The sequence below is a fragment of the Lottia gigantea genome (assembly GCF_000327385.1).
Source record: "Lottia gigantea unplaced genomic scaffold LOTGIsca_214, whole genome shotgun sequence".
In the NCBI taxonomy this organism is placed as follows: domain Eukaryota; kingdom Metazoa; phylum Mollusca; class Gastropoda; family Lottiidae; genus Lottia; species Lottia gigantea.
Window position 1 is genome coordinate 77854 of NW_008708498.1, and position 15728 is coordinate 93581.

The following is a 15728-nucleotide window of genomic DNA, read 5'->3' on the forward strand; positions in this document are numbered from 1 at the left end:
CGGGACCCTCTCATAGAGTTTTTTAGAGCTTTTTTTTAAGAAATTTTTGGAAAAAAGGAATTGTTTTTGGCCTTTTTGCCCCATTTTTTAAAAAATTTTTACAAAGGGGGGGGAAAATTCCTTCCCCTTTACCCCCCCCCCCCCCCCCCCAATGTCTCCCAAAAACACACACACCTGTACCCCCACAGCGCCGCTACTGATCTCTCATCAAAGATATAGTGTTCAGTCACAACCACGAGTGAGCGACTAACATAGTCCTAGTTCTGGACGTAAATAAACAGACTAGTATAGACGTGTATCTGGTGACCCAGAAAAAACCATAACATATATAGATATTTGACCTCTTGATTATTTATATTAGACCTCTTCATTATTTATATTAGACATCATTTGACCTCACTACAGTAATTTACCCTATATACAGTATATGCTGTATTCAGGTGAAAAGATGACCTTTATAACTATGAGGTTAAAATATTATGATCATAGCTTTGATACTTTATGAATAATCCTGAAATAAAAAGGTGTACCGTTTGTGGTGACCCACCAGATAGACTAAAGCAATGAAATTCAATAATTATTGAACCCTGTGAGAAATTGAGGGGTAGCGTCATACCGTAATTGTTGAAATAAAAACTCACTCGGCTTGCTTGGCTTGATAGTTATTTATTTCCTAGTAGTTACTATATATTACCTACACTCACTCACAGATTGAGATTCTCAATGACAAGCCGGTCCGTTCTTGTACTTCAATACGAGTGATAAATAAAACCGTGTCATGTTTGAACAAGCCTCACGGATTTATAAGATTGAAAAGGTCTGTATAATCCAGACTAATGTTCCTAGTTTAGTTTCTGGCACCCAGTCATAAATCTTCTGGTTGTAAACTGGATTAGTCTCGGTTACAGGTTTTTATTTTGCAATAGTCTAGGGACGTTAGTAAAATGAAATGAAATGAATGGAGTTTTACACTCTACTCTTCTGCACCTAATTAGGCTAATGAAGACGGACAACACCATACAGTGTGCAATGAGGGAAATTTTCGACTGTCGGGGCCTCGGTTTCTTGTACCATTCGAACGACAAGACGCTTTTATCTGTGAAACCATAGATCATCTGAACAGAGGCAAGTTGCCAATCTCAATCTAACCGAGTAATCCGGCGAAACGGATAGCGTGCGATGTCAACACTGATAACAGATTTGACACGTCTAGATACATGCACGCAAGTAGGTGCGGAAAATGTCCATTAAACAGGGCCTATTTTTTCAGTCTCAACACCAGCCGACAACTTTCAAAAGATCAATCAGAGGCTAGAATAGACAGATGTTATTGGTGTAGCAAGTGGACGATACAATGTCTACAATCTACAGTATAATTATTTAATCTGATTTTTATATTGCCACTTTTACTATCCAGTATCAGTATCCAGTATCAGTATCAGTATTCAGTATTCAGTATCAGTATTCTGTATCAGTATCCAGTATTCAGTATCAGTATCCAGTATCAGTATCAGTATCAGTATTCAGTATCAGTATTCAGTATCAGTATCAGTATCAGTATTCAGTATTCAGTATCAGTATCAGTATTCAGTATTCAGTATCAGTATTCTGTATCAGTATCCAGTATTCAGTATCAGTATCCAGTATCAGTATCAGTATCAGTATTCAGTATCAGTATTCAGTATCAGTATCAGTATCAGTATTCAGTATTCAGTATCAGTATTCAGTATCAGTATCCAGTATCCAGTATCCAGTATTCAGTATCAGTATCCAGTATCAGTATCCAGTATCCAGTATCAGTATCAGTTTCCAGTATCAGTATCAGTATCAGTATCCAGTATCAGTATCAGTTTCCAGTATCCAGTATCAGTATCAGTTTCCAGTTTCCAGTATCAGTTTCCAGTATCAGTATCAGTTTCCAGTATCCAGTATCCAGTATCAGTATTCAGTATCCAGTATCCAGTATCAGTATCCAGTATCAGTTTCCAGTATCCAGTGAGAGTAAATTTACCAATTCCCAAACTGGGAAGTAGATTCGTTGGTCCTCCCTTTAAATACGCTACAGCTGGGGATAATACTGATTTAAACATGTAGAGATCAAATTTGTATGTTATTTGGTTATTTACTTATATTATATTACATAGTGTCCTGGGGCTCAACTAGATGATTATAGGTTCCCCTTGACTTAACCGGGGTTGGGGCTCCACCCCTGGGAATTTTTATTATTTCTGGGGGGTGGTGGTCCTCCTAGGGGTGGATTAACCAGTACCTATGGTAGTTAAGCCACTGATAGACTGTTACTATGGACGAGTTGAGAGAATTAAAACAATATCTTCTATTTGTAATAAATATATTTATTATAATAATATTAGCATGTTTTATATACATTAACAATCTTATTGTTTCTCTACTGACAACCATTGTACACTGCTATAACCTGCTGGCACCTTCTTCTCCAAAACACAACTCAACCAAATACTCTGATTGGATAGAAAAATTCAATTTAAAATCAATTTTACTGATTGACCAATCAGATGACTGGAACACTAAAATTTCTTTAAGTTTCCAACAATAAGGCCCAAGAAACAAGTTAAAGAGATTGTAAAGAGATTTTCTCATTTTTTTTATGTATATCACGGACACTGATAGCATCAATTTACACCATTTTAATTTTACATCAGTGTTAAACTAAGTGTTTGAAGACGCCCTTCGCAATTAGTGACACTTAGTTTAATTGTAGGAATCACAGACATCTGATGTAAAATTGTAATGATGTAAATTGATTCTATCAGTGTCTCTGATACACATAAAAAATTTCGAAAACCTCTTTACAATCACTTTAAGTCTATAGCAGCGTACATCATCGCTTTGTGTATTAAAGAGAAGTAATTCTATAGAATAAATGGTCAAGAAAAACTCTGTCTTAACAGTCATTTCCGGTCATTTTGGGCTTCAGTGTTTCACCAACATATACAAATTTATCTTGAAAATATACTACCTCTTAGAATGGTCAAAAAATTTAGAATTTCAAACTTGGTCAATATGTGTGTATATTCATCAGTCTTCGGAGGATTTCAAAATGACTTAGTTTTATAGATTTATTAGATTATAGAGAGATTCTGTTGTATAGTTATAACACCAGGTAAGTCTACTGATGAACAAAGACTGATTTTAACCAAGTTTAAAAATTTAAATATTTTGGTCATTCTAAGAGGTAGAATATCTTTAATTAAGTTTAAAAACTAGAAGCTATATCCCTTGCCTAATCAGATTGAATTATAATCAACATATTTACAATACAACTCATGAGACCATTATCAAAATATACAACTTGGTTAGAAATAAAATCTTATTTTAATCTTATATAGAATCAATTTATTTTCTTGTCTTACCAATCCTACCTCAATTTATTTCCTTGTTTCAGGGGAATAAAGCAATTTTCATTTCTGAAACTGTGATTATTAATAAAATATATGATTTTTAATGATATCAATATTGAGATATCAGTCAATCCTCGCTTTCTTGATATTTCTCTCTCAACTTCCCTTCACACAAATATTGATCTTTATTTCTCCTCTTGTCTTTTGTTCCAGAAAAAATCAGTAAAACAAGAAAATGAATTGGTTTGGCCTAATATTAAATTGTTATCGTTGGATTTCAGTAAATAAAATGAATGGAGTTTTACGTCCTGTGTTGATTTCAGTAGAAACGGACACAGTCTTATTAGCAAACTGAAACATTGCAACAAATCCCCAAGTAAAAAAATCAACCTCTTGAATCGAGACCCATATTATAACTGTAAACAACTCCCTGTGGTATAACTATAAACAAACCCCTGGTGGTACAACTATAGACAAGCCCATATTATATAACTATAAACAAACCCCTGGTGGTACAACTATAAACAAGCCCCTGTGGTATAAATATGAACAAGCCCCTGTGGTACAGGATAAATAAGAAAAATACAAATAAATTCCATCAAACCCTCCATAATCTATCTTATGTTGAGGCAGAAGAGCGAATTGTGACCCCAACCACGAAGGGGCACACATAGTGAATATTTTAGAGCATCAGAATTTTGACGTCGATCACATGATTGTTACACGATGGTAGAGGCAGCCATTCTAGACATCACATGATATCAGAATCAAATCTGATTGGTTTAAGAAATATCGATCAACAGACAAAATACACCGGACACAGGCAGACGAACAAATTTAATAAATAATCTGTCCATAATATCTAACATTTCTAATGCCGGTGATTCGTACAGACGTAAAATAACGTCGTCAACATGACTGGGCACACCAGCGGATTGTTTCTAAAATGAAATGAAATGAATGGAGTTTTACGTCCTACTTTTCAGCACCATGTGGGCTAATGAAGACAGCAACTTTTATGAGTGATATAAAAATTTGCGGCGATCGTGCGATAAAATACTCGAACTCAGCATTACAGATAACTTATACAATATATAACTGTCCAATAATAGTGTTACATGATAGTCAAAATTGTTTCCAAGACAAAACTTCAATAGTAGTATATGAACAATATAAATCAAAATTAGATGATAATTTCGTTTCGTTATTATTTTTCATCAGTCCCCATTGTAATCTAACAAGATTTATACCAAGGGTGCGTTCTGTTGAGTTCATTTCAACCAATCATAGCGCATCATGCAGAATCTGTGTCTAACTATCGACTATGAATTGTGGGATGATGCAAGACTGACGATACTGGCTTGTAACAGTGATTCTGATTGGTTGGAGAGTGACATGTGATTGTCTGCTATAAATAGCTTGAAACGTCACTAGAACGTGACCTTAGTATAAATCTTGTTAGATTACAATGGGGACTGATAAAAAGATAACAATAAGGAAACGGAATTGAAATCTTATCTTAATAAGATGGTAGATAAAATGATATGATAATAGCAAGTCCTCAATAAAAACCAAAACAATATTCTCACAAACAAACGAAATGCAAACATGATAAGCTATATTAGTTTAAATCATTTCAAACATAGACACAAAACAGTTCTCTTTATTCAAAGTTATACTACCTCTTAGAATGAACATAAAATTTAAAATCTCAAACTTGGTCAATAAGAGTATATATTTATCAGTTAGACTTACCAGGTGTCATAAATAAACAATAGAATCTCTATATAACATGATATATCTATTAAACTAAATAATTATTGAAATACACTTCTAAACATTTTTCAAAATTACTTAGTTTAATGAATTATTACTTAGTTTAATAGATATGTAGGAACAAAGACTGATTTTAACCAAGTTTAAAAATTTTAATATTTTGGTCATTCTAAGAGGTAGTATAACTTTAAAGTTACAATGAACAGAAATTGAAACTATACATGCCATGCTCCTGGATTAAAAAAAAAAAACACAATATATTTTTGTGGTTTTTGTGTTATGTTTTTTTGAACCTGGTCTATATTTCCTATAAACTAGCTAATATTTAGAGTTATAATGATGTATTTTTATTAGAGTTAAGTTATGTAGAAGAATTAACAAAAAATCTCAAAATATCTTCTTAAAAAAAATGATTTGCTTGAATTAATGAAACTATACACCAAAATCTAGAGAAATTTGACAATTTGAACTAAAAAAATCCTGCCGTTTATTTTTACACCAAAAATTTTTTACGTTTGTTACTCTCTTTGACAGGTGTAAGAAAATAAACAGGTAGAAATATATTGAAGTTTGATAATGAAGATTTTGCTTATCGTTCCTTTAAAATGATTCAAAAGATGTTTTCTGACCGAAATGGTTTGAATGGTTTTTATAACGGTGACTTTATAATCTAATCAATGGAATTGCAGGAACCATAGAAATCACAGGAACCATAGAAATCACAGGAACCATAGAAATACCAGGAACCATAGAAATACCAGGAACCATAGAAATACCAGGAGTAATTGGAATGGTGGAAGTAAACACTATAAATGTCTCTACCTTGATAGATAGGTAAAAAAAACATCATCTAAATCCCTTTAAAATAATACCATCCAATATTTACCACACAAAATACACAATCTTCTTATAATAACTTCAAATTAATTCAACTTAGATCACAATTTCATTTCGTGGTTATTTTGTGGGTCTCCATTGTAATCTAACATGATATATATCAAGGTTGTGTACTGTTCAACCAATCACAGCACGTCATGTAGAATCTGAGTCTAAATATCGACTATGAATTGTGGGATAGCGAAACCTAAAATAGAGTGATATGATATGACCAATGAGATTATGATACTGGCTTGTAACAGTGATTCTGATTGGTTGGAGAGTGATATGTGATTGTCTGCTATAAATAGCTAGAAACATCACTAGAACACAACCTTGGTATAAATCTTGTTAGAACACAATAGAGACTGACAATAATAATCATAAGGAAAAGAAATTGTAAGTTTAATTATATTACAATATAAACTGCTGTTTAAGTCTAGAGTTATCTTCACCTGAACCTTCTCTAGTCCATCTTCAAATTAACATAAATATAACGAACAAATTTCAAGGATGAAAAATAAGAAACTGTCCCTAACATCAGGAAAAACACATAACAAGATAAGAAGGTATAACCGAAGAATTCTATGGTTTGTAATGCCCCAGACATATTTGATCGTTTACAATAGTAGAACAAGGCGTAGATGAACACAAAGATCCCAGTAGACCTGAAAAATACAAAAACATTTTCAATATTATACTTGGTTTCAAATTATAGATATAACTTCTGAACAAATATTACAAATCTGTTTCTTGTATCTTGACTGATTTTTTTGGTCAGGCATGAATTGATCTGATTGTTTCTCATGATGTTGACCTAGATAGTAGTGGCGTGGATCGTGCGCGAAGCAGACCATGCTTACTCTTTTCCAAACATCTGATGGTTCTTTTCTTTGCAGGAGTCCACTACAACACAACTTTTACTCCAGATTTTACAAGATTGTTTTTGCATCTTTCACTTCCTCTTTTATAATATAAATTTTATTTTTGCATTATTAAGTTCCCTTTTTAGGGGTAGGGCCTGTGGACTAGGTTCAACCAGTCCCTGTAGTAGTTGAGTCACTGATAACTTACCCAGCACTAAAGATAGATCTCCACCACCATCGATAATCTTCTGCTGACAGTTGAAAATAGGTCAAGGCCACAGATATACAGGCTGTAACACTGAGCAATATACCATACACAATAAATAAAATACCAAACAGTGTATACTGCTCTCTTCCCCATAGTGTGGCAAATATATAATATAACTCTACTGATATAGCACTGAAATAACAAATATATAATATAACTCTACAGTTATAACACTGAAATAACAAATATATAATATAACTCTACTGATATAGCACTGAAATAACAAATATATAATATAACTCTACTGATATAGCACTGAAATAACAAATATATAATATAACTCTACAGATATAACAAATATATAATATAACTCTACTGATATAGCACTGAAATAACAAATATATAATATAACTCTACAGATATAACAAATATATAATATAACTCTACTGATATAACACTGAAATAACAAATATATAATATAACTCTACTGATATAACACTGAAATAACAAACATATAATATAACTCTACTGATATAGCACTGAAATAACAAATATATAATATAACTCTACAGTTATAACACTGAAATAACAAATATATAATATAACTCTACTGATATAGCACTGAAATAACAAATATATAATATAACTCTACTGATATAGCACTGTAATAACAAATATATAATATAACTCTACAGATATAACAAATATATAATATAACTCTACTGATATAGCACTGAAATAACAAATATATAATATAACTCTACTGATATAGCACTGAAATAACAAATATATAATATAACTCTACAGATATAACAAATATATAATATAACTCTACTGATATAGCACTGAAATAACAAATATATAATATATCTCTACTGATATAGCACTGAAATAACAAATATATAATACAACTCTACTGATATAACACTGAAATAACAAATATATAATATAACTCTACTGATATAGCACTGAAATAACAAATATATAATACAACTCTACTGATATAACACTGAAATAACAAATATATAATACAACTCTACTGATATAACACTGAAATAACAAATATATAATACAACTCTACTGATATAGCACTGTAATAACAAATATATAATACAACTCTACTGATATAACACTGAAATAACAAATATATAATATAACTCTACTGATATAACACTGAAATAACAAATATATAATACAACTCTACAGATATAGCACTGAAATAACAAATATATAATATAACTCTACAGTTATAACACTGAAATAACACAATAATATATAACCTCTAAACATGAACATAAAATTTAAATTTTCAAACTTGGCCAATAAGAGTATAATATATTCATCTTTGAACCTTCCTGGTGAAATAACTATACAACAGAATCCCTTATCTAAAATCTGATAAATCGATTAAACTAAGTAAATATACTTTAAAATACGTAATTATTGAAATAAACTAAAAATACTAACGAAAACAATCCGAACTGAAAAATAAAACCTGACATCCAAACAACATTTTGACCAAACATTGGTAGTAGCTAATGAACTTTTCACATGAGGAAATATATCAATTATAAGTGAGTGAGTATGTAAGCATTTTTCAATAATTACTTAGTTTAATGAATCATTACTTAGTTTAATGAATTATTACTTAGTTTAATGAATTATTACTTAGTTTAATGAAATAATACTTAGTTTAATGAATTATTACTTAGTGTAATGAATTATTACTTAGTTTTAAGAAATATTACTTAGTTTAATGAATTATTACTTAGTTTAATGAATTATTACTTAGTTTTATGAATTATTACTTAGTTTAATGAATTATTACTTAGTGTATTGAATTATTACTTAGTTTAATGAATTATTACTTAGTTTAATGAATTATTACTTAGTTTAATGAATTATTACTTAGTGTAATGAATTATTACTTAGTTTAATGAATTATTAATTAGTTTAATGAATTATTACTTAGTTTAATAAATTATTACTTAGTTTAATGAATTATTACTTGGTTTAATGAATGATTACTTAGTTTAATGAATTATTACTTAGTGTAATGAATTATTACTTAGTTTAATGAATTATTACTTAGTGTAATGAATTATTACTTAGTTTAATGAATGATTACTTAGTTTAATGAATTAATACTTAGTTTAATGAATTATTACTTAGTTTAATGAATTATTACTTAGTTTAATGAATTATTACTTAGTTTAATGAATTATTACTTAGTTTAATGAATTATTACTTAGTTTAATGAATTATTACTTAGTGTAATGAATTATTACTTAGTTTAATGAATTATTACTTAGTTTAATGAATTATTACTTAGTGTAATGAATTATTACTTAGTTTAATGAATGATTACTTAGTTTTATAGATTTATTAGATTATAGAGAGATTCTGTTGTATATTTATAACACTAGGTAAGTCTACTGATGAACAAAGACTCATTTAAATTAAAAAATTTTGGCTTATTATATAAAGTCTTACCTGAATGGTAGAAATCCACCAACTATACAATGAGCGAAACCTGATCTATACCAGGGTACACTGGGAATTTCACGATGAATATTTTTAGTTCGACAGGGTGCATCAAAACCAGCTGCCCAATTTTTACCAAATATTCCACCTATCACTGTTAATGGGTATCCAACTAAAACAATATCAACAACTTTAGTCTAGGTGCTTCTGGGTTAATAAGTATTTTTGGTTTGGAGTCTAATTCTAAATTTTTCCTTTAATGTTCTTGAGAAATATATTGCTTAAAATGTGTGTTGGAGAAAACCATGGTGTATTATCAGCAATCTGTTGTTGTAGCATACTTGGATAACTTAAAGACAAATAGAATCTAAGAGGAAAGTAGGTGGAGCTTAGGTTTGCTACAACCAGTCCATTTTGATGTTATTGCATGGCTGAAGCTCAACCGCTTTCTTCAACAGAACTCGAGCCTTGCACAAGCTTCTATTTCATTGGATAAAACATTAACATGATCAATTCTGTAAGATGTCAATCATTATTATCATTGTCTGTTAGAATTCTATAAAAATACTCACCAAACACCCATAACGCCATGAGTAATACTACTGTTGTCCACGGTAACGCTTGTGTAGTTCCATATCCCCAGGCTACAGAATTAATCAGCGCCCAAACCAGAAAAAACGGCACTAAAGAGAATAGTAAGTATTGTTATCAATAGAAAATATCTTTACAGGTAAAACAATTCCGTCAATCAATATCTGTTATGAATATTAATGTACTGATGAATATCTATGTCGGGCAGTCGACTGTACGTAATCATATTGTTAACTTCTAATAAATACGTCTACATAATGTCTGGTTGATACTTTAACGATATCTTGTTTAAAGTATGGTCATATCAGGAGTAAAAGTTGTCTAACAGTGGACTCCTCTAAAACTAGTCAAGTTGATCAAATAAAAGGCTGCTGTCAGTCTCTATTGTGATCTAACAAGATTTATACCAAGGTTGTGTACTGTTGACATTTCAAACTATCTATAGCAGACAATCATGCACCACTCTCCGGCCAATCAAAATTCCTGTTACAAGTGAGTATCGACAGTTTCATAATCTCATTGGTCATATCATATCACTCTACTTTAGGTTTCTCTATCCCACAATTCATAGTTGATATTTAGACATGGTTTCTGCATGAGATGCTGTGATTGGTTGAAACGAATGTCACCTGTACACGACCTTGGTATAAATCTTGTTAGATTACAATGGAGATAACAAAATACGTAAAGGATATTGTAAACTAAATCTAATTTCATTGGTTAAGACAAGTGATGTTAATAACAGACAAAATATAAATAACTTACAGGCAAACAGTGAGGATGTTAAATTGATATTCCAAACCCAGTTACTTCCTCCCATCTTCCTGAAATTATTGGCAGCTATATAACCACTAATACCTGTAAATATATATATTTTATAGTGAAAAGTGATATCAGGTGTCTATAAGAGTAAACATACCCTGTCTGGTACAACAAATCTAATGAAGTATATCAATTATAACTGAGTATTTCATAATGAAAAGTGGTATCAGGTGTCTAGAAGAGTAAACATACCCTGTCTGGCACAACAAATCTAATGAAGTATATCAATTATAAGTGAGTATGTATTTCATAATGAAAAGTGGTATCAGGTGTCTAGAAGAGTAAGCATACCCTGTCTGGTGCCACACCTGTCATAGCTGCCTAGCATACACAACGAACATTACAAATAGGACGACAACAAAAATTTGACCAATGAATTTGAAAACTTCTATAATCAGAAAATCTATATTTAGTGTGACTCTAGGAAAGAAAATGTTCAATAAAACAAGTTGAAACAGAGTTCAGAACGCATTCCACAATAGTAGGTACAGACAGAATTTAAGATAGCTTGCAAGGCAAGGTAATATACGCCCACTGGCAGCTTTGATTTTAAATAAAAATATTTGGCAGTACAGTAACAATCACCAGTATGAATTATTCAACCTTCATCCTGAAAACGTGTTCAATCTTTAGCTTGTTAAAACTCTAGAAGACAAATATTCAATCTCCAGCACGGTAATGAATAATAAAACCAAGTTTTGTCAAAATCCAGCAAGAAACATGCCTTTTAGAGTTTTTATGAGCTACAAATTGAACAAGTTTTCAAGATCAAGGGCAATTACTCATACTCAATATTTTTCAATTCTTCTGATTTTCAATAGGGTTCATCCTTGGGTGATAACCAACACTCAAGCCAAATTTTGTTAAAAACCGTCAAGAATTGTCCCTTCTAGAGTGTTTACAAGCTAAAATTTGAACGCGTTTTCAAGAAGAAGGGCAATAACTCATACTAAACATTTTTCAATTTTACATTTTTCATTACAGATTATCCATGGGTGATAACCACCACTCATGCCAAGTTTTGTCAATATCCGTCAAGAATTGTGCCTTCTAGAGTGTCTACAAGCTAAAATTGAACGCATTTTCAAGAACAAGGGCAATAACTCATACTAAACATTTTTCAATTTTTTCTGATTTTCGATAGGGTTCATCCTTGGGTGATAACCAACACTCAAGCCAAATTTCGTTAAAAACCGTCAAGAATGGTCCCTTCTAGAGTGTTTACAAGCTAAAATTGAACGCATTTTCAAGAACAAGGGCAATAACTCATACTAAACATTTTTCAATTTTTCTGATTTTCGATGGTTTATCCTTGGGTGATTACAAACACTCATACCAAGTTTCATTAAAATCTGTCATGAATTGCACCTCCTAGAGTGTTTACGAGTATTTCAAGAACAAGGGCAATAACTCATAGTAAATATTTTTCGATGCGTCTGATTTTCAATAAAGTTCATCCTTGGGTGATTACAAACGATCATCCAAGTTTCGTCGAAATCAGTCAAGAATTGTGCCTTGTAGAGTGTTTACAAGCAATTCTGGGCGGACGGACGGAAAGAGGTGACGGCAATATACGCCCCCCATTTCATGTGGGCGTATAAAAATAGTAGGATGAAGGAAATAAATGAGAAAACAGACGGAACCTGTTGAGAATTCTACAATCTAGCACCACCCTATTGACAACAAAGAGAGCTTGCCAGGCAAGGTAACATACGCCCACTACCAGATGTCAGAAATGATAACAAAGTCTGTAGGGGTTTAATATGTGAAACTTATCATCCAATTTTTACTAATTTCAAGCTTTACTGTGATCTCATACCAAGTTTCATCAAGATCATATAAAAACTGCACCCTGTATAATGACTACAAGCCAAATCTGAAGCCTTTTTACTAAGTCAAGGGCAATAACTCTGAAACCGTTCATCCGATTATTACCAATTTCGAACTTGCCCGAGATCTCATCAATATATACATGCATACCAAATTTCATCAAGATCGATAAAAACTGTTGTCTCTATCGCGCCTACAAGAAATATGGACGGATGGACCAACAGCAATATACATCCACATTTCCATGTGGGCGTCTAATAAACAATATACTTACATGATGTGAAAGCATATAAAACAATTCCTGCTGAATTGATGGAACCATGACGATGAACATTAAACATTCCCAACATAGCCATTAATAATATTCCTGTAGCTAGAGCTAAAAACTGACTACCAACACCTGAAATATAAATAACTATTAGTAATATTCCTGTAGCTAGAGCTAAAAACTGACTACCAACACCTGAAATATAAATAACTATTAGTAATATTCCTGTAGCTAGAGTTAAAAACTGACTACCAACACCTGAAATATAAATAACTATTAGTAATATTCCTATAGCGAGAGCTAAAAACTGACTACCAACACCTGAAATATAAATAACTATTAGTAATATTCCTGTAGCTAGAGTTAAAAACTGACTACCAACACCTGAAATATAAATAACTATTAGTAATATTCCTGTAGCTAGAGCTAAAAACTGACTACCAACACCTGAAATATAAATAACTATTAGTAATATTCCTGTAGCTAGAGTTAAAAACTGACTACCAACACCTGAAATATAAATAACTATTAGTAATATTCCTATAGCTAGAGCTAAAAACTGACTACCAACACCTGAAATATAAATAACTATTAGTAATATTCCTATAGCGAGAGCTAAAAGCTGACTACCAACACCTGAAATATAAATAACTATTAGTAATATTCCTGTAGCTAGAGCTAAAAACTGACTACCAACACCTGAAATATAAATAACTATTAGTAATATTCCTGTAGCTAGAGTTAAAAACTGACTACCAACACCTGAAATATAAATAACTATTAGTAATATTCCTGTAGCTAGAGCTAAAAACTGACTACCAACACCTGAAATATAAATAACTATTAGTAATATTCCTGTAGCTAGAGTTAAAAACTGACTACCAACACCTGAAATATAAATAACTATTAGTAATATTCCTGTAGCTAGAGTTAAAAACTGACTACCAACACCTGAAATATAAATAACTATTAGTAATATTCCTGTAGCTAGAGTTAAAAACTGACTACCAACACCTGAAATATAAATAACTATTAGTAATATTCCTGTAGCTAGAGCTAAAAACTGACTACCAACACCTGAAATATAAATAACTATTAGTAATATTCCTGTAGCTAGAGCTAAAAACTGACTACCAACACCTGAAATATAAATAACTATTAGTAATATTCCTGTAGCTAGAGTTAAAAACTGACTACCAACACCTGAAATATAAATAACTATTAGTAATATTCCTGTAGCTAGAGTTAAAAACTGACTACCAACACCTGAAATATAAATAACTATTAGTAATATTCCTGTAGCTAGAGCTAAAAACTGACTACCAACACCTGAAATATAAATAACTATTAGTAATATTCCTGTAGCTAGAGTTAAAAACTGACTACCAACACCTGAAATACTATCATTAAATTAAAAGAGATCGAAAGAGGTTGTCTTAATTTTTTTTGTATATCAGAGACACTGATAGCTTTAATTTACATCATTATAATTCTGTGGTTCCTGCAACTCCACTAAAACTAAGTGTTTGATGGCATCACTAATTGCATAGGGCCTTCTGTGATACAAGCAAACTTCATGACTAGTGACGTCATCAAACACTTAGTTTTAGTAGAATTACAAGAACCACAGATGTCTGATTGAAAATTAGAATGGTGTAAATTGATGCTATCAGTGTCTCTGATACACATAAAAAATTAAGAAAACCTCTTTACAATCACTTTAAAAAAAACCTGGACTTTTCAATTGAATACAGTAATAAAAACATTACCTAATATCGCACAAAAGAGATTTTTTTGAGGTGGAAATCGGAAAACGTCAGTGTGGATGATTTTCCAGCCATTATCATCTTGATCTAGGTCATCATTATCATCATCATCTAGATTATAACGCGCAAAATCACTTTTTAATACTCGCGTCTGAAAACAAATAATAAAAAATTACAGGAGTGGAGTTTTACATCCTACTTTTCTGCACCAAGTGGGTTAATGAAGACGGGCAACGCCATGCAGTGTGCAATGAAGGAAATTTTGCCAAGACAGTGAATGCTCTTTGTCAATTTCCAACTGTCGAGAGATTTTTAATGTATACAGCCGTGTAACACACAGGGCCTCGATTTTTCCATCTAGACGCTTTTTCCAGTTACTTTTTTAAAAAATGGTCTAGTTTTCAAAAATACTCAAAACCATGCAATGCCACCATCTCCCCAAATGCACAAATTGATGGTTGTGAATACGCTAGACTAAGCTAGCTAAATTTCCCTCATTGCACACTGCAAGTCGTCTTCAATAGACAATTTGTCCCATCCAGTCACTAATTCACTTAGAATCTGCTGCCATGTTTTACCCACAAACATCTGAGTGATATTAATATAATATAATTATTAATGATTTGTGTGTATCTGATACAATGGTGTTGAGATGTGGAAGGGGGTATTTGTAATACAGATGAAAGATATCAGTAAGATTAGAGGGATATTAATATAATATAATTTTTAATGATTTGTGTGTATCTGATACAATGGTGTTGAGATGTGGAAGGGGGTACTTGTAATACAGATGAAAGATATGAGTAAGATTGGAGGGATATTAATATAATATAATTTTTAATGATTTGTGTGTATCTGATA

At 31.5% G+C, this 15728-nt stretch overlaps 1 protein-coding gene across 1 annotated transcript in view; it reads right to left on the bottom strand.

Moving 5' to 3' along the window:
- Positions 1-6498: 6498 nt before the first annotated feature.
- The window catches only part of LOTGIDRAFT_174735 (hypothetical protein), a gene marked incomplete at both ends in the record, with an annotated part of 27867 nt that continues 18637 nt past the window's right edge, over positions 6499-15728 (bottom strand). Inside the window, 7 exons of the mRNA XM_009054374.1 lie at positions 6499-6700; positions 7107-7298; positions 9600-9762; positions 10163-10273; positions 10947-11039; positions 13108-13233; positions 14871-15018. Coding sequence (XP_009052622.1) covers positions 6499-6700; positions 7107-7298; positions 9600-9762; positions 10163-10273; positions 10947-11039; positions 13108-13233; positions 14871-15018 — 1035 coding nt within the window. The remainder of the gene's footprint in view (positions 6701-7106; positions 7299-9599; positions 9763-10162; positions 10274-10946; positions 11040-13107; positions 13234-14870; positions 15019-15728) is intronic.